The 21,146-nt window shown below is 33.3% G+C and overlaps 2 protein-coding genes across 2 annotated transcripts in view; one reads left to right on the top strand and one right to left on the bottom strand.

The window, feature by feature from the left end:
- Positions 1–4,589: 4,589 nt before the first annotated feature.
- LOC114330606 (uncharacterized) overlaps positions 4,590–21,146 on the bottom strand; it is a 311,012-nt gene continuing 294,455 nt past the window's right edge. Inside the window, exon 3 of the mRNA XM_028280011.2 lies at positions 4,590–5,340. Within this exon, the coding sequence (XP_028135812.1) occupies positions 4,729–5,340 (612 nt within the window). The 3' untranslated portion in view covers positions 4,590–4,728. The remainder of the gene's footprint in view (positions 5,341–21,146) is intronic.
- On the top strand, positions 10,171–13,567 carry LOC126888227 (uncharacterized). The gene is made up of 2 exons (XM_050656290.1): positions 10,171–10,485; positions 10,980–13,567. Exons 1-2 carry the CDS (start codon positions 10,476–10,478, stop codon positions 13,463–13,465), a joined length of 2,496 nt encoding a protein of 831 aa, XP_050512247.1. The 5' UTR covers positions 10,171–10,475; the 3' UTR covers positions 13,466–13,567.

The following is a 21,146-nucleotide window of genomic DNA, read 5'->3' as shown; positions in this document are numbered from 1 at the left end:
ATACCCCATAGTATGGGGCAAGATGGTTTTTCATAATGTTCTTATTAATGGCTAATTGTTGAAAAATGTGATAGGTTGATTTTCCAAAGATTGTACCAAATCATAGTTAGATTAATGACGTAACGCGCCATCAATTAGTAATAGTAAGAAACGTAGTAATTATGTTGTATTTTTGTTATTTTCCTTAGCTACCCCATCATACCCCTCCTTCCCCTATTTTTTATATGATCTGTAAGTGTCACCGGTTTAAAGCACTTATTTTTGAAAGGGTTATAGCTTAAAGGGCTTGAACGAGTCACTAATCACGAATGTATGTAAACTTTGTACAGCCATATCTAAACCAGTTTTTGTCTTTTATCCAGAAAAACAAAATGAATCTATCATATTTATAAAAGCAAAACCTACATTTTTTTACTTTTTGATATTTTTCGTATCATCAATACTTTTAAGTTATTTTCAAAAAATAGCACTTTTCCAACAGTTTTAGAAAATTTTCTTTTTACTATAAAACCAAATTTCTTCAAAAATAAGCACTACGAACCGGTCAAACTTAGAGATCGTATAAACAGTAGTAACATACCTATTATAAAGTCAACGGCAACGATTAATTTTATTTATGGTTCTAAATAGAGGGAGATTTCCACGGTTTTTTTGACTAAAAAAAGGCCAAATTTATTTTGAGCGTAACTCGTTTAGTTTTGGTGCTAGAAACTATTATATAAAATAAAGATAAAGGTATTATTGTTTAAAAGGTACTTTAAAAAATTTTAATAAGTCTTTCCCGAAAATTGCTTAATTTTTTGGATATTTCATGTTAAAATATTCGATTTGGAATTTAACGAATAAGAATGCATACAACTTTGCTTTTACTAAGTTTATAGACTTCAATATTACACGATTTTTTCGTTTTTTTATAAGCTACATTTTTGCTAGGAACATTTTTTTCGATAAAATATTTACTTTTTGAGTTATTTGCGAAAAACACGTTTTTTTTCGAAAAATCAACATTTTTAATCGCAAATAACTCGAAAAGGATTGACTTACGTAAAAATCTCTATATAGAACTAAATTTGCTTAGAATTAGCCAATTTATCCATTTCCGGACTTACGTTAAACTCGCGTTTTGGGGGGTGATATTCACCCCTTCTCGTGGGTGAATATCACCCCCAAGTAAAAGCAACCAACGGCACAAATTCAACTTTTAAGTAAGTAGAACCTAAATCCAAATTTTTATTCAATTTGGAGTTGACCCCGAAAATTACACTCCAAAACGATCATTTACGGGGCTCTAGTAGTAATACGTTATGCACACGGAATGAAAATTAAAATGTACCTATAAAAACAAACCCAATGTTTTCCAAAATTCCAAATGTTTTTATTGCACTAAAAATATACAAAAATATACAGGCAAATTCACGACGACTTGCTAAATTTAAAACCATGTTATAATGCAAAAATGTTTCTGTACCAGAAAAATAAATATACATATTTATTGATACTTATTTCTTTTTTGTTACCTATTTATTTTTTTACTTCGTCTTTTTCATTTACACATATTTTAGTAATTATACTGTTATTAGTTTTCTTATGTTTATAATACAGGGGCCCACAAAAATTGTCGCGGGGGGGGCCACAATCTTCAGCTACGCCACTGGGCATAGCACTGGTCAACATAGCGTATAATATACATGGCTATGCATATTAAGCATAGATTAACAACGAAGGTTGATAAAAACGTAGGAGAATATCAGTGAGACTTCAGAAAACGCAGAAGTACCGTAGATCAGGTCTTTTTACTACGAGAAATACAGGCTGAAAGTTCTATGTATCTAATCAGCCCTAAACATCCCTCCTTGGATATAGGCCTTCTCTTCCTTCTTCTATGCCTATCTATCTTGGGCAATTTGCATCTATTTTGGCCCAGTGTGTTTCTTCAGGTCATCTGACCATCGCATCTGTGACCTTCCCCTTTTTCGTTTGTGGTTCCACGGTCTCCAATGCATAATCGTCTTAGTCCATCTTTCATCCTTCTGCCGTAGGGTGTGTCCGGCGAACTTCCATTTAAGCTTTGCTACATTTTCAACTTTTCGAGTTATAGTGAAAAACCCTTCTCTCTTTCTATATGCACGTCATTTGGTGTTAAATGCAGTTTCGCAGTACCTATAAACTATATCCATGCAGATCATCAGTGCGTGCTTCCTTTCAACACCAAATTACGCGGATAAAGACAGATAGAAGGGTTTTTTTATTGTAACTCGAAAAGTAGAAAATGGCGCTTACCCCCTTTCAACAATAATCGATTCTATTATGGACTCATCTTTTTTAGAGCTCTCATAGCTGTGAGTTCCTCTTTATTAACATTTGTTTTTGATTTTGTGCTTTCCCTCAGTTCCTTTTTGCACAGTACTCTACAGGGTGGTGAATTGGAAAACGGGCCATAGGAAACTCAATGTAAAATTCTAAATTGTTGAATTCCTGCTTTCCTAATTATTTTACATCAAAAGTCATGTGAAACTATTTGTAGAGGATTAAAATCTGTATTAAAAACAAAAGTTAAAATTGTTCTACGATTTAAAAACATTCCAAAATTTTGAAAATATATAGGATTTGCCATAGTAAGTGCCTAAAAGCATGTAAAAGTCAGGCCACACGGTACTATTTCTGACAGTACGCAAACTATTGACTGACTGAATAAAACATCTTTATTATTACTAATTTCTCCTCAACTGAGGACATCTTTTCAACTTCATTATTTTTTAAACAATAAATGATAAAATAAAAATACTGACAGTTCAAAATATTGTTAAAATAATAATTTCATTGTGACCGAACGCAACCTTATACACATTCTTGCACTGTGTGTGGCCTAAATTTGGCAAGTACTTTGATAAAATTTATTATATTTTACAAAAATTTTGGAATGGAATTCGTAGAACAATTTTAACCATTATTTTCAATAAAGATTTCAATCCTTTACAAATAGCTTCTCATGTCTTTTGATGTAGAATAATTAGGGCAGCAGGAATTCAACAGTTTAGAATTTTACATTGAGTTTACTATGGCCCGTTTTCCAATACACCACCCGGTATATTCTTCCTTTCGTGTATTGGGAGTTTTTGACAGACTTTTTCAACAGCACTAATATGCAAATAACGAATAATTAAAACAAAAAATCAGATAAAAATATCAATTTATTAAAATTCTGTAACATTTTGTTAAAAATTTATTTTATATACATCAATAAATAAACACTTTAAAACATTTAATAGTTTTAATTAAGACAGTGTCAATAATATCGAAAAATTAACTTTTATGTGGTGTACACTTTACGTACTTACTTTATACAAATCGTTCAAATAAGAATATGAATTGACCAATCATCCAGTATTTACGTATACTGGAGGATTATCGTTGGTCTTATTTTCGAAATACTTACAAATCTCCCTCACGGCATTGTGGGAGCTAATATTACTCAAATCGTGTAAGGACCTTGCTCGTTTCGTACTAGTTTCGGGCTTTAGAGAAACATCTTCAGTGCTATGTACTTTTCGTCGTAATTTACACAGAGATTCAAACAAAAACAGTTTTTCTTTGACTGGTACGTAGTCTCTGAGTGTCCCGACATTTTTTGAGGAGGTCTTCTTTCTTTTCAATAAAAGCCTACGTCAAGGATGTTGCATTTCGCCAACCTTTTTTAAGATATATTTAGCGAAGACATTGAAACATATACCTTGCAATTTGTTGATGACCAGGTCATCACAGCGAATAATAAAGATTATCTGGAATATATGGCAAGGAAACTTCCAGAGGAATTTAGATATTTGAAAGTTAATACAGCAAAAACTAATTACCTATCTGGCAATAGCAACCGAGCTGATAGCTGATACATTCAGTTTGATTTTTGTTTTAAATGTTATATTCCTTTTTAATGTGACTCTTATGATTTTTCAAGTTTTCTCCAATGGCACAGATATCGAAACTGGCTAACATATTGTTGGACTCGTAATCTATTTTTGCAAAAATTTTGGGTTGTTTCGTTGTGTATTATGTCTAGGAGGAACTTTGACAGTCTGCTGTAAAGATAACCCATACTGATGCAAAGTGGCCTGAGAGAATAGGTAGGTACATTGTTTTTGTAAACTTTTGGACCTCTGTATAGGTGTAGTGTCCTGAGTCCTGCTGTAGTGTGGTGTTCGTGTTCTTATTTGGTAGTCTTTCAGGTATTCCTTGAATTTGTGTAGGGTTTAATATTATCTTTTTCAGTGATATTGCAGGATCCTTCTTAAGTTTTATGTAAGGTGCCTTTGTAACCAATTCTTGGATTTTCCCGTGGTATTGACATGTGCCCATAATTATAGTTGCGTTGCTCTTGTCAGGTGGTACTATTATCATGGACTCATTCTTTTTAGAGCTTTGATAGATTTGAGTTCTTCTTTATTAACAGTTGTTCTTGATTTTGTGTTTTTTTTGTTCCTTTTTGCGCGATACTCTATAGTATCTTCCATTTCGTATATTCTTAGTTCGTCACAATCTTGACAGACTTTTTCAACTGCACTAATATGCAATGAATATATTAAAACAAAAAAAAATCAGATAAAAATATCAATTTATTAAAATTCTGTAACATTTAGTTAAAAATTTATTTTATATACATCAATAAATAAACACTTTAAAACATATAATAGTTTTAATTAATACAGAGTGTCAATAATATCGAAAAATTAACATTTATGTGGTGTACACTTTACGTACTTTATACAAATCGTTCAAATAAGAATCTGAATTGACCAATCGTCCAGTATTTACGTACACTGGAGGATTATCGTTGGTCTTATTTTCGAAATACTTACAAATCTCCCTTACGGCATTGTGGGAGCTAATATTACTCAAATCGTGTAAGGACCTCGCTCGTTTCGTACTAGTTTCGGGCTTTAGAGAAACATCTTCAGTGCTACGGACTTTTCGTCGTAATTTACACAGAGATTCAAACAAAAACAGTTTTTCTTTGACGGGTACGTAGCTCTGAGTGTCTTGACATTTCTTGAGGAGGTCTTCCACGTACTTCTCTTCGACTTCTGAAGAGACGGATTTCGGGGGGGTTGGGGGTGGGGATTTTTGGTTTTGTTCGCAACTTTTACACGTCGTTTCGGGAGGTGGTTGTTGGCTCTTTTGGGGGGTGTAGTTGAAGTTCCAGTCTTTTTCGTAGGTGGGCTCTCTCCTGTTCCAGCAATCGGCTATTGTGAGGATGTCTAGGTACTTTATGGCATCCAGAGGTGTTTGGCGGATGAGTTCGATTGCGATTGTTTTCACCCATTCGCCGAAGGATTTTTCATCTGCAGTCTGAAACAATAAAAAAATAAATATAAGTAAAGTGTTTTAATGTGTTTAACGAGGCAGTGTCTAAAGTTAAAATTGTCATGTTGATTGAGAATATCGAGTAAGAATCCCAAGATTATATGATCGAGAATCTCCAAGGAATAAATTCAACGTCAGAAAAAAAAGGCTACTATATTATAGAAATCTTTAAAATGGTTGAGAATTTAAAAAAAAATCTTGTTTTAACGTTTAAGTAAGTACATGCGCTGGTGTATTTGGCAATACTGCTTTATGTCGACTCATAATGTGATTCTGGAAGTTTTGCAAAATAGTTGTTTGTTTTTTCAATTATCTCTTCGTTTGAGTTGAATTTTTTATTTACGAGCCATCTCTTTAGATTTGAGAAGGCATAATAATCGAAGGGGGCCAAATCAGGAGAATAAGGGGCTGTCCATTAATCACGTGAGGCTCGAAAGAGGGGGGGGAGGGTTCCATAAAAAATCACGAAACATCACAAGGGGGGAGGGGGTCTAGTAATAATATCACGTGTATTTATTTTTTAAGGAAAATGCCCGAAACTCAACTGAAAAGTGGCGTTACATGTATTTATTTTTTCGTCAAATGCACACAAAAATCGAAAGTGGCATTGGTGTGACTGTTAAAAAAAAAATTTCTCATTCTAATATTATATAAACCAACAACACATTAACTTTCTTTGGTTCCACCCAAATTTCTGCATCGACACGGTATACTTTACATGGGTAATTATTGTAAGTGCCTTATACCTACTATCGCATAAATTGGTAAAATGGTGGGAGTTATTCTGTTGCTTTGGCACTGAATATCTACGAATCTATGTAAGAATCGGAGGCACATTTCTTCTTGGATCTTAACAATAGAGTATTTGACATATTCAAACATATGTAATATGTTTATTGTTACACAATTTTGTACAGGGTGATCAAAATATTATACTATTCTATTGACAAACTCAATATTTTAGCTCATGTATCAATACTTCAAAGGTATTGCCCATGCCCTACACAACTTTGTCAAGCATGATCTAGACAATCTAGAGCAATATTTATCTTTAAAAATGCACTTGGTATAAGCGTGTTCAATCGCGTTGAGAGAAGAATGGCGCCTTTCAGCCTGGGATTATCTGGACTTACACTTCCACATGATTCTTATGGAACCCATTTGATGAACAAGGGAGAACAAAAGATCATGACCTTGAATACAGAACTTTCAGAAGGCTGGTGAAGTTCTCTCAGAAGTATGGAGTAATATGGTTATTGACGGCCATGGCGTCGTAGCAGAGCATGTCAAGCCAGATAACATTGTTGAAAGTTTTATTCCAGATCTGTCTTCCCAGCAGTGGTATAGCGAGCATGTGTGAGAAAGTCAATATTTGCTTTAGGTATATAATATGCGGAGTTCTATACGATTCATTCTTTCGGAACGATTCGTTATACCTCCTTACCCGATTTTGCACTCGTTCGATTGCCTATATATTCCAGAGCCTCAAGAGCATGATGACAAGATCCATCATGCTTCATTTCTTCTGCGACGTTCTCTCGAAATTACTCCAACGTATGAAGGCTTCGGCAAATTGATTTATGACCTTTATTGCCCTAGCCTGCAGAAGGATCATCAGATACTTTTGAAAGGACATGTCAGCGGTGTGCCATGGACTTGTGTACAAAGAAAAAAGCTAAAGCGCATGTGAATACTTGTCACAAGCAACTGAATCTGAGCAATAACACTCTAGAGATACACAATGTTCGTCCCTCCTGAATCCTCACGCGACGACCGAACAGTAGATCAAGAGAAATTATCTGCGTAGTGCGCAAAAATAATGACGCCGAATGGCTTGATGAAACTGATGTTGATCTTCAACAAAGCACTGTGCCAACAACTGACTTGCTAGATGCTTATCCAGTTCAGTTATCGGTGTTGAAGAAAGTCTTACTCATTAGTGATCCGAGGATACCGTACATTAAATAATGTTTATGTATAATACATTTAGTATTTAATACTAATTTAGTACAAAAATGTTTTTCGCATTTTTTTCATTATGTTTGTCAGTCAAAAACAACCTGCAACCTTTCTGTCTACCTTTAAACGTTATTATTGTAGTCTTTAATTTTTTATAAAAAAATTTGATGATACTTATCTACCTACTATACGTGTATTTTATAGATATTAAAAAAATAGATTTTTTGTAGATCCTAAAAAATACACGTGATATAGGGGGTAGGGGGGGGTAAGTCTTAAACCTCACCATGTATCACCAATGGGGAGGGGGGGTTAAAAAATGCCAAAAAAAAACATCACGTGATTAATGGACGGCCCCTAAGCCGGATGAGAAGGCAGTTGACACCGTAATTATGGCAAGCTCTGCTGAACAACTCCAATTACTGCTAAACAAAACAAACAGTTTCTGTGAAAAATATGTACTAAAAATGAATCTAAAAAAACAAACATGAAAATAACAAAGAAACCAAATATACAAACAATAGTATATTGTAGAAGTGAGAAAAAAAAGACATATTTCTCACGAGCCCAGAAGTTTGTTGGCACGAGCCGAGGCACAAGGCGAGGGCCGCAAATCAAGCGAGGGAGAAATATGTCATTTTCTCATGTGTTGTACACTGTACTTTTTCTATGGATGCGCTTTTGTCAAGAGTTCAAACTTCAAAATAAATAATTTAGGTGCTTTTAGGTATATTATATGTGTTACAGTTCAAGTTGATTATCCAGTTGGAGTTGACTCCAACTAGTTGGACTTAACTCTAACGGCTGGTTTCAGTAACAGTTGATTATAAATATAAAATGAAGATTTATATTCAACATTTACTAGTAAAAGTAGACTCCAACTAGGAAAAGTATACTCTTCCCAATGCCATTTAGTAAAAGTTGATTCTGATTCACACAAACAGCCGATTCTAGAAATTAAATGTTACTGAATATGTTCAAATTAGTCTAGGCTTTATCGTCGCTCCCGTTAGGTAAATTACTCCGATTCGAATTTTTTGCACAAACTTACTCAAAAAGAGGTCCTTATAACAAATCTACTGGGTGCCAGGCAGTACCTTGATCGATAAATTGTTTTTGAACAATTTTTTTTTAGATCATTTGGGTTATTCTGAGCAAAAAAAGGTATTTTGTGATTTTTCTCTAAAATTGATTGTTGTCGAGTTAACGCGATTTAAAATTTGAAAAATGCGAAAATAGCAATTTTCAAGTCTTAATAACTCGTTTAAAATCCATTATTATGAAAGTCAGAAAGTTACCAAATCAAAGTTTATAGCCCCCTCTACAAGATCCAGCAGAAATTTTTGTCACTATTTTATTACTAAGCTTTATCTTTAATTATTAACAATGAGCGCTAAGTGCGTATTAGGCGGCCGTCAATGGTGAGTGCTAAAGAGATGCACCATTCCAGCCATCCAATGGTGAATCTCACTCGCACTCACATTGACGGCTGCCTCAATACACGGTTAGCGCTCATTGTTGATAATTAAAAATAATATCTTATTAATGAAATAATGACAAAAATTTCTTCAGGATCTTATAGAGGTAGCTTTAATCTTTGATTTTTTTTAGTTTCTGACTTTCATAATATATAATATCGTATGGCATTTTTGCCTTTCGGGCAGTTCCGGCGCCAATTACATATTTAACCCTGTTTCAAGTAACTAGTGTCGATGTACCCTAGCCCAGGGGGCCGACTGCTTAACGTGCTCTCCGAGGCACGGTGAGACGGCTCGTGTCATTATTGAAAATGAAAATGATTTGTCTTTAGCAGGGCTCGAACCCACGTGCACTGGCGTATGAGGCTAGCGATTATGCCGTTACTCCACGGCCGCTCGCTCGACTTTCACAATAATTATCTTTAACCGAGTTATTAAACCTTGAAAATGGTTATTTTGGCGTTTTTCAAACTTTAAGTCGCTAATAACTCGACAACAGTCAATTTTAGAGAAAAAAAGGCCCAACGGATCTAATAAATATTTGTACGAAGTGAAAAAACTATGTATTTTTGCGAATTTGTTTAAAATCATTGTTTATCACCAAACTTCACTAAAATCATTCATTATTGTACTCATTTGCCCTCATTTTCGGCAGTAAAGTAACACTTTGTTGTATTGAAAGAAGAATGTTACTTTATCTGCCGCGATAATTAATCAAATTAACCGAGATTGAATGTAAGTGGTCAATGGCAGCAATCGATTATTTATTTGAGTGAAATGAAAATTTATTTACTTTAATTATTAAAAATATTGTACAAAATTTATCTTATTATTAATAAAATTTATGTCAAAAAGTAAAATTCTGTAGTGTTTCGCAATTATATTCATACAAAATAAATCAAAACTTTACAGATTTAGTAATTAGGTAGGTATACAATATTAATAACTATCGATTAAACATCAAAACCGGCCATCATGCAAAAAGTCATCTGTCATCTCTATCGAACGCGTCTGTTCCTGTGCTCGTAATATCAGACTCGTTCGATAAAGAGTCACTTTACTGACTGACTTTACTGGAAATTGATTAAACAATTTTTCGACCGCGGTACCGCGTGACACCCTGTGTATTTGTTATAAGGATTGTTATACGGATGTATTTCTTTGAGTAAGTTTGTGCAAAAAATCGAATCAGAATAATTTACCTAACGTAGGAGAACCCGTGAGAAAAAATATTTCTCACTGCAATGGCCGACTTTTCTCACTGAGTGAGGAATTTTTCGTTTTGAATGTATGTCGTCACTTGAATGCAGAACTATCCTAACTCAAAAAAAATTTTTTTTTCGTTTATTCCTTATAAAGGTAATACATATCGTATATTTTCATGCAGAACAATCTTAAGTTCATAACTTTAAATTTACTAATAGAAATTCTATATAGAACATCATAATCCTAACTAGCAAATCATTATTTTATCAATGCAGAATAATCCTAAGTAAATACAAATACAGTTAGGATTGTTCTGCATTTTCAATAACAATGCGCGCCAACATTATTTTTGTTATCTTCTATTTACATAGGATAATTCAACGGCTATCGGTTAGTCATTTCCATCGTCTTGTTGGATATTCACGTTTGTTCTTTTGCCAAATAGAGTTGCAGTGAGTGTGAATTTTAACAACAATAATGAAACGAGGTAAGTTTTAATAATAAATATGCTTTATTAGTAGTTTTTTATCTATTAAGTGAATCTAATTTTTATCTAATAAGTGAATTAATAAAACTGTGAATCTTGTTTTTAAGATGCTTTTGGTAGAAAGTAGGTACGCATTAAAGGGCTGTGTTTTTATTCTGCCACGTGCTATAAATTGTATATAACTATTAGGCACGTGTTGAATTTCACAATATTTTATGATATATTTGAGAAAATATCGCAGAATTACTAACCACACATACATATTTCGTTATTAAATAATATATAATTCTTTATATTGAACAATGCGTTGCTACAGACGGCAGTTTGGGGATACATTATTATTGGGACAAAAATTGTAAATTTGAACAAGTGAAATAAGGTTTAACGTACGTCCTGGTTTCTGAGTATTTTAATTTGTATCAATTAATTTTAAATGTCTGCAATTAATATGTTCTTGTTATGCTGACTGTAAGCTCATTGTAAATTTGTTGCAGGTGCGTTAATGGTAAAAATGGCCATGTCTATGAATCCAACACAACATGAGAATTCTGGAGAATCAAGTAATGATACGGCAGGTAGTCCCATATCTATAGCTACGGTAGAAAGCCCTTCCACATTGTATACTAACCAGCAGTACTACGGAGATCTAGGTGAATTAAGATGTCTACACTCTCCCGTACACCAAGAACAACAGTATTGCCAGCTCGAGACACCGATAGAACAGCAGTTTTCCCAACATTATAATCAATATTACGACTTACCAATACCTACCTCCATAAGCCTACTAGTACCTGAAGCAGAGCAGTATCGCCAATCTCCGAATAATTGTTTGGGTTATTGTTCACCTCTAGATAACGTCATAGATCTTCAAACATCCATCGAACAACCACGGTTGCAGCAACGTGATGAAGCTAAAGATTCCCATAATCCTACACCTAGCGTTGTAAATTTTGCAACACGTGTCCTTCAAGAGCAGGTCCTTCAGCACCAAGATGATATTACGCGTCCATCCACATCTACCGGTAAGCTTTTACCGACCATCTCACATCAAACTGATGAAAATAGTGACCCATATGCTACAGATGGAAGCTCAGATGTTGATTTTAATCCAAATGATTTTGATTTAGACCAGCAGGATGCCCTAGTGTCTGAGGAAAAAATACCAGATATCACCAAGTCTCGTAAGCGAAAAAGAAACCCAGATAATTGGAGGAGAAATAGAATAAAGAAATTACGAAACTCCGGCAAGGCCTATGTAAATTGGAAGTCTAAACAGGTTTCAGAAAGGATTATGAAACCGCCATGTCCCACAACATGCAGACTTAAATGTCAAACGAAATTTCAGGAAAAACATCGCGTCCAGATTTTTCAAGATTTTTGGAAATTGGGAGATATTAATTATCAGAGAGAATTTGTTTTGCGGAACTTAACTGTGAAGCCTACAAAACACCCCAGAAAAAAGAAGGATGCAGTTGAGCTTCCAGAAGGTGATACTTGTGAAAGTCGTAGAAAGCTGTCGTATTTTTATACTTTTCCACAAGAGAATTGTCCAGTCAACACAATCAAGGTATGTCAAACATTTTTCTTAAATACCCTGGGAATAAGTCATCAAATCGTCAAAACAGTAGTTAAAAAAACTCATCATTCAAATTCAATATCGCCACAAGCAGATTTACGAGGTAAAGTACAATGTAATTCTCGATTGCCAAAACATTTTAAGGATTCAGTACGACATCATATTAAGTCATTTGCTTTGATTGAAAGCCATTATTGCAGAAAAAATAGCACTAAAAAATATTTGCCACCTGACCTCAATATCAGCAAAATGTACCGTTTATATAAAACATATTGCAGTGATAACAATATAAATACCATAGCTTCTTATGCTATATATAGAGAGGTATTTAACAATGAATTTAATTTGGGTTTTTTCATTCCCAAAAAAGACCAGTGCGATTTTTGCAACAAATTGTCTAATTCTTCTCCGTCAGAAAAGGAAGAACTTCGTTCTGCAATGGAAGCTCATCTTAAAAACAAGGACTTATCTAGAGCAAATAAAGAACTAGATAAAGAGAGGGCTAAAACTGATAATTCGTTTTGCATGGCTATATACGACTTACAAAAAACATTGTTATGTCCTAAAGCTGAAGTATCTCTCCTCTACTATAGACGTAAGCTTGCATGTTACAATCTGACTGTGTACGATGCTGCTAACAAACAGGGATACTGCTACATGTGGCCAGAATCGCTAGCATGTAGGGGTGCTTGTGAAATCGGTAGTTGCATATTAAGTTTCATTGACGAAATGGTACGAAATGGAATTAAGGAATTCAGTTTCTATAGTGACAACTGCACTGGACAAAATCGCAATCGATTTATATATTGTCTGTACATGTATTGTGCCGCCAAATATGGTGTTAAAATTACTCACAGTTTTCTAGAAAAGGGACATACACAAAATGAGTGCGACTCCGTACATGGGGTTATCGAAAGAGCTGCAAAAAAAATCCCTATATTTAGTCCACAGCAGTGGTACACATTAGCAAGGACTGCGTGTAAAGTGCGACCTTATAAAATTAAAGAAATGGCTCAGGCGGACTTTTACGATTTAAAGGACCTGTTAGCCAAAACTACAAAAAATTGGGATAAAACTGAACTTGGTTGCAAAGTCATATTTAATAATTTGAAAGTTATTATGGTTGACCCAAAATGCCCAAACCAACTTAACGTTAAATATAGTTTTGAAGAAGATTTTATAAAAATTAATACTCTGGAATTGAAAAGGAGCCACCAAAAGTTAGACTCATTAGAGACCTATCAACTTAGAATGTTAAGAAGCTCACCAGTTCCAATTCCTGCCGCGAAATATAAAGACTTATTATTTTTGTGTGAAAACAAGGTTATACCTACGGAATACCATAACTTTTTCACTAATCTTCAAGCTAGTAACATTCCCGAACAGGAAACTGACGAAGATTAATTTAATATGTTAGTTTAATAATTTGACCATTTCATAGTATTCTTTGGTATTTTGATTTTGAGTTGTAAATCTTTAATAAAAATTAAAAAGTTTTAAATTTTACCGATTTTGTTTTTATTTGTATCCTATGTTAATCTTAAATTTATTCTAAGCTTGAAATGTATTAATGCAGAAGTAGCTTATGTACCAAACATCGCACTTACAATAGTTCTGCAGTAGAATTTATAAGTCAGTAGTATCCTAAGTCACACTTTTTATAAAAAAATTATCATTAATCCGTCTCATTCCTAATAACACATTTAAAAGGTTCCTAATATACTATACTGAGATAATTTCACCATTTAACCAAATACTGTTTAAATTATGACACATTGAAACATTAAAATCGCTCTCCTGTAAAATATCTTAAATGTGAGTTAAGCTAGTTCTGCATTCAGGTGACGATGTAAGTAGTGAGAGAAGTTGCATATTGTATAGCATCCATAGAAAAACATACATTTCGGCAATGTAGCGATAGAAAAGATTGATAAATATCTGGCATTCAGACAAAAAATGAACAGAATTCTCTGCAATTATGACCTTAAGATTAGAACTGAGAGTAAGAGTTCTGAGATGTTACGTGTTTTTGATACTGCAATATGGACTTGGAAGCTGGACATTGAAGCAATAACACAAATAAGCTACAGTCCTTTGAAACGTAGTGTTACAGGAGGATGCTTAGAATAGCATGGACACAGAAGAAAACTAACACGGAAGTATTGCGAGAAATGGGCAAAGAATACGAAATAATAAACAATAAAAATAAGAAAGTTGCAATATCTGGGACAAGTAATGAGGGGACAGCGATATAGATATAGGGACTGCTAAGATTAGTGATGCAGAGAAAGACAAGAGAAAAAGGAGTATAGGAAGAAGGAGAGTCCTGGTTGAAGAATTTAAGGGAATGGTTTAAATGCAGTTCTATATAACTCTTCGAAGCAGCCGTAGATACAGTGGGTGATCATATTATTAGAGCCACCTCAGAAAATTTTACTTTTGTTTAATAATGGTATGTAAGTTTTTTCTTTATACGGTCCACGTTGCCTTTGAAACTTTAGAAATGGATGCTATGTTTCTGTTGGAGTGATTAGTACTAAATATTAAAGTTTTTATTTCTGCCATTTTCCTTGGTGAGGTGTCTTTGGATTTCCCATGATGTTCTGGTACCACTAGTTTACTAAATTCGCAAAATATAGTATAGGACTGTCAGAATATCACTAGAGAGCAATGGAAACTCACAAAGTTTATTATAACTCTAAACACCAAGAATACAAAATAATAGGCACATGAGTTGCAAGCTAGGCTGGGCAGCACTGACAAACAATGGCATCTGAGTCACGCATTGACACACACGCGTGTTGCCACTATTGTCAGACCATTTATTGCACTTTCATAAAGTGTAACAAGACAGCCAAATGGAAACAAAATACATTAGTATATGATACAGCTCAATTATATACCCTTCCTCTAAAACATTGAATTTTACTAGGTGGCTCTAATAATATGATCACCCACTGTAGAGTAAAGATATTGATGATGATATCCAATCTCCGCTTGGGAGATGGCACTTAAAGAAAAAAAAGAAAAAAGCAATTCAGAGAACAACTAATGAGTTTTTGTCATCGTCATATCGCTCTTGTGAGCAGGTGTAGGTACTCTCAGAAAAAACACGTTTTTCTTCTGAATATGGAGCCGTTTCTCACTGATTTCCAATAATACACAGTACCAAAATAATTTCGTTTAAGGTGATACAGTAGCGATCAACAGGTAGCGAAAACGCGTTCCAAGATTGCGGCTGTAATTTTGAATATTTTTTCGAGATATTGGCACATGTATTCGTAATATAATAAAGAATGGCGGTACAGAGCCCAATTTGAAAAATATATTAATATGTGAAAATTACTCTGTAATTAAATACAATATTAAAAAACGAGCCTGTACCGCCATTAAGAAGAACAAAAAAATACACTTTCTTCAAATAAACTTTTTTACCCGATGCCTAGATTTTGTCATTTTGGAACTACTAATGAAATAAAAAAATTTAGTATTTCCAAAATGACACAAAATCTAGGCATCGGATAAAAAAGTTTATTTGAAGAAAGTGTATTTTTTTGTTCTTAATGGCGGTACAGGCTCGTTTTTTTTTTAATATTGTATTTAATTACAGAGTAATCTCCGCATATTAATATATTTTTCAAATTGGGCTCTGTACCGCCATTCTTTATTATATTACGAATAAGTGTGCCAAATATCTCGAAAAAATATTCAAAATTACAGCCGCAATCTTGGAACGCGTTTTCGCTACCTGTTGATCGCTACTGTTTCCTCTTAAGCAACTGGTTTTGTAGCTGAAAACTAGTAAACTATCTAATTTTAATAAGTTACTCTGATTACTCTGATACTCTTAACTGTAAGTATTGATAATCTTATATGTCTATCAGTAAAAGGCAAATCTCGAAAAAGAAAAAAAAAGTACTATCGGACTTTCTTCATCTTTTATCAATATTTATAAAGTATTGAAATATTTATTTCAAGTGTCTATTCTATCTGAAATCGCATATTTCTCCAACTCTGAAGAAGCGCGTTAAATCAAATGTCCTTGCGGACGCTATCTAGGCATGCTAGATATGTCGTGAGTAGGAAGATCCGTACAACCATCTTCATCTTGCATAACTAAACAAAGTGGATATTGGTTGCTTTTTCATTGACATTAAAGGATAAGATCTACGGTTCTGTAATTTACTTTTGTCTTTTTCAAGACGTAAATTAAAATTAGAAGTCATTACTCGGATTGAAATACGAATGGCACTACCTTGCGGCACTCCTTATAAAAACAAAGTGACTTTAGGTACACCATTGAAAATTATAAATAACTCGAGAGTAATACATAGAATGAATAAATCGTAATAATTCAATTGAATATAATATAAAGTATGTATGTAATAATGAAAACCTGGTATATAAAAGGCTAAAGGATATTTGTAAAGAAATAGAAGAATAATAAATATTCTGACACTAAATTGACATAAATCTTGTTCCTTCAATTTTAAAATCTAATTTAATATTTTTTATACATCTCTGATAATTTTTATTGTTTAAATTTGTTAATGTATTATTTGTTATTGTTAATTTAAAGATTAGAAAGCTAAAGACTTATAAAACCAATTTTTGTTCGTACATTTGTAACGTTACAAACGTCACATCTTTGATATTTTATTTTTAAATAATTATTTTACTTTATTTTCTTTAATATTTCATTAACAATAATTTTCTTCTATTTGTTTTACCAGTTTTCTTCGTTAAAAACTCGTTGGCGCCCTCTTCTATTACCTCTTTTATTATCCTCTTTTATTATCTTCTATTTAATATACTCTTTTCATCTAAAATCTAAATCATCATACTGAACGTACCCCGTATATTCTTACTCTGTAAGTAACTGTCTTTCAATACGGAACATGCCTGCTACTTCATACGTACTTGGTCGTCATTTCAAATGTCGTTTTCAATGACAGTGTCACTTCATCCCTACTCCCTGACACGTTGCTGAGAATGGAAGGGAAGAATTATTCCTTAAAAAGGCATGTAATTTGAAAATTAGACTTATTTTCCATCAACACTTATTCTCTTGGGGTGAGTTTTTCATACAGTTTTTATAATAATTTCTTAATCATTTGTTTCTATACCTAACCTCGACTCTACACGTGTCTTGATATCTTAATTTTGAATATTTCATTTCATCTATTGATATGCTTTTAGTAATCAAATTATTTAACTATTCCGTCACTATTAATTCTATTTTGTTCCTTTGCCATTGACTACTCTTTACGATTATTTGGCAAAGGCTCGTTTTTGGTTTTTCTTCTTGATAATTGATATGTGTCTTTATCTTATAGTTTTTGGGAATAAAACCTTTTCTCCCTTCGGGAGCTTCAAGCCATCCAAACCGGTGATGGAACATAAGGCGAAGATAACAAGATGACATCCTGACTGCAACGACCACCATCTCTAGCTGCAGGGGCCTAGGGCCGAACATCTGCCCAGGTCTACAAGAAGTCAACAGCAGTACCATTTGACATCAAGAAGTTACCATCGAACCAGATACCAAAAGCCATAAGTATAATCCAGAAATTGTTAGTTATTGGCAAGAATTTGAATTTATGTATTTGTTAATGCACTTACTAATGTCATATTTTTATTATATTATCTGCTTTATTGAACAATAAACATGATTAGTTAAAAATATTGTTTTGTTTGCTTCATTCCTAATTTTCATAGTTCATTTCTAAGATTAGGACAACACGAACACACACCTGAGAGACTGAGCTAAGCTAAGGGTGTAGCGATGGCTATCTTGGATAATTGAGGTAATATTTTCGAATATTATTTCAATTAGCTGGGGTAGTCTGTCGTTTTTTCGTTTCACATTATTGAACTTATTTAACCTTTAAATTTTTTATTACTTAAGGAAAATATATTTTTTATTACTTCAGGAAAATATATGTAATTTAACATATTTTTATAGGACAGCTGCATCTGCATACGTAAATATTTCTTAGAACAAAGATGAATGTAATTATAACGATCCATCCATCAGTGACATTTTTGACACTCACGAGCGATATATTTGGACAAATCACTTAATCTCAATTTATATTCGGAGAATTGTAAGCAATATGGTCACTCCTATGCCATGCAGACATTAGTTGTTGTTGATAGATGTGTTTTTGTTTGCTAATGGTATTTTGGCTTCTGTTTGCGTTACTTGTAATGACTTTAAACCATTATCACTGACAAATTGTTTCTTGATATGAGTAGGCGTCGAGGTGACGTCTTGGTTTTCTGTATAGTTGGTAAAGTTCAAAATATCTAGTATTTACAAAATGTCATATAACACGTATAGTCCAGGCGGGATCTGTCGAAAAGCAGACCATATTTTTTTCTCTGAGTCTATTTTTTTGCTGGAATAACTTCAGGATGTGCATCAAGATATGCGCCAGTGGCAAACCTTGTGCTTAATTTATTAAGCACAAAATCTTTTGTATTTAAAAAAATCTGAAAAAAATCGAAAATATTTTCTTTTTGCTCCCACATTTTCGTCTAAAACTTGAGAGATATTGTTCCAACAAAAAAAATTATACAAGGTAAAAGTTTCGCTTTTCAATTTTACATAATATTTGACTACAAATAGATGACATCGAAGATAATATAAACGCCAGATGGGAGAAAATTAAAAACAACATTGAAGAGGCAACAACAGAACCTTTAGAAAAACGCAGTCATACTGAACAAAAGAAACAAAAACAATACACCATGGTTCAGAAAAGAAATAAAACAGAAATGTAAAGTGAAACGAGAGGCCTACATTAAGTATAAAACATCAAATACTCCAGAATCCAGAGACACAGAAGAATGCTGGGAACGGTTTACAAAAAGGATGGAAAGCGACTTCTACGGTACACAAAAACAAATATGGAGATTCATAAGAAGCCAACGGAAAGAAATGGCAGAATTGAAGGAATACAATAACATACCAACAAACGAATGGGAAAGATACTTGAGGGAACTGTTTAAGGGAAAGGAAAATAATCATCAACACAATAACGTACCTGAATTAAGACACGAAATAGAAATCAGTTTTCAGGAAGTAGAGATAGCCATAAACTCACTCAAAAATAGAAAGTCACCAGGACCAGACGGAATAACCAACGAGCTTCTAAAATATGGAGGAAAAAGTATAACCCTAGAGATGACAAAACTTATACAAAAATTAATATTGCACTGCAAGATACCAGACGCGTGGAGAAACAGCCTAATGATACCAATGTTCAAGAAAGGAGACAAAGAAGACCCCAACAATTATAGAGGTATAAATCTACTAAACACCGCACTTAAGCTAACCACAAAAGTCCTAACCAACAAAATCAATAAACTAACAACTTTATCAGATGAACAACAAGGATTCAGATCCGGAAGATCCTGCGTAGACGCCGTATTTGTACTGAGACAAATCACAGAAAAGACCATCGAGTACAATAAACCAGCATATCTACGTTTTATACACCTGACAAAAGCTTTCGATCGCATCCAAGTCGAAGACGTCTTACACTTTTACTCTATAGAAGAAACATACCAATCAATAACAATATAATATAATTATACAAACCATCGAAAACATCGATTTCCATAATCTAATACAGGCAAAGATAAATGGAAAACTAACACAGTTTATACCAGTACAAAGCGGAGTCAGACAAGGTGACTCGTTAAGGCCACTTGTCTTTAATAAATGGACGAAATAATAGAAGCAGTACGTAAAGGGCATTGTTACAGAATGGGGAACAAAAAAATCCAAATATTATGTTATGCAGACGACGCCGCATTAATCGCCGAGACAGAAGACGATCTCCAAAGATTAACACACATATTCAATACAACAGCTAAGAAATACAATATGATAATATCAGCAGGAAAAACCAAATGTATGACAACATCTAAACACCCACTACGATGTAAAATCGAAATTGATGGGAAAATAATAAAGCAAGAAGCAAGGTTTAGATATTAGTCCTGTCGCCAGGGGGGGTACAACGGCCTCCTTTATTCAGATGTATTTACCCAAGTTTTTTTCATGTATTTTGACCCGTAGAATACGAATTTTTTGGGAAACAGTTGATCCGGATGTCGATAAGATTGTTGACAAAGAACTTGAGGAATTACATAACAGCGATTTCTCGCAAAACAAAACATTTTTTTGTATTTTTTAGGTGATTCTAAGCAAAAAAAGAATGTGTGTGTACTTTGTACGCACGTAAGAAGTTATACTTCTATTATATGATTATATGATTATATGATTATAAACGAAATTAATATACTTTTTATTTATATTTTATTTAAATATTAAATTAATTTATACTTAATACTTCTCAAACATTTTTATTAAAACAGTGCCAAAAATTAAAATAATAAAAAAATAAAACACACACAAACACATTAAAAATGCCACAAATGATTTCTGAACATTAATTGTCGGAAAATTTTTTAACTAAATACGTATTTTCTGAAAATAAAATTATATAATAAATATACTTACAATCATAAAATGTATAAAAAAAATAAAAAAATAAAAGTTTCTATTGGGATTCGAACCAACTTACCACGCGGCTGGTATTTGCGTTGTATTGGGATTCACCCGCATTAAAACTGCACCACAGAGACAGCTTGTCATTATGTGCGAAGATCGTCTAACTAAACAGATTAACCTTTTGACATTTTTAACTTACGTAAATCAAATTATTTTGATTTTGAATTGAAATGATTTAGAATTGAAAAAATACAACAAAACATAGGGTAAGAAGACAATATATTAGGTGAATATTGATAGAAATTTTGATGGTAATCAAATTATGTAAAAAAAAGTATTACATACTACTTATGTATTTTGGTAGGTTCAAGGTAGGTATCGGAGCCCGTATAACGACTAATAAATTTCGCAATCACTTGCGTCGTGCAAAGTGGCTATGTTCAAATATCATAACAAAATTTGATCAACTATTTATAAAACACTTACCAGTGAAAGATTCTTTAGCTTTGAATAAGCGAGATCTGCGGCACTCATACTAGGCACAGTTTGATGAGCTTTCAC

This window comes from Diabrotica virgifera, chromosome 7 (genome assembly GCF_917563875.1).
Source record: "Diabrotica virgifera virgifera chromosome 7, PGI_DIABVI_V3a".
Taxonomy (NCBI): domain Eukaryota; kingdom Metazoa; phylum Arthropoda; class Insecta; order Coleoptera; family Chrysomelidae; genus Diabrotica; species Diabrotica virgifera.
This window is presented reverse-complemented; position numbering and strand designations above follow the sequence as displayed.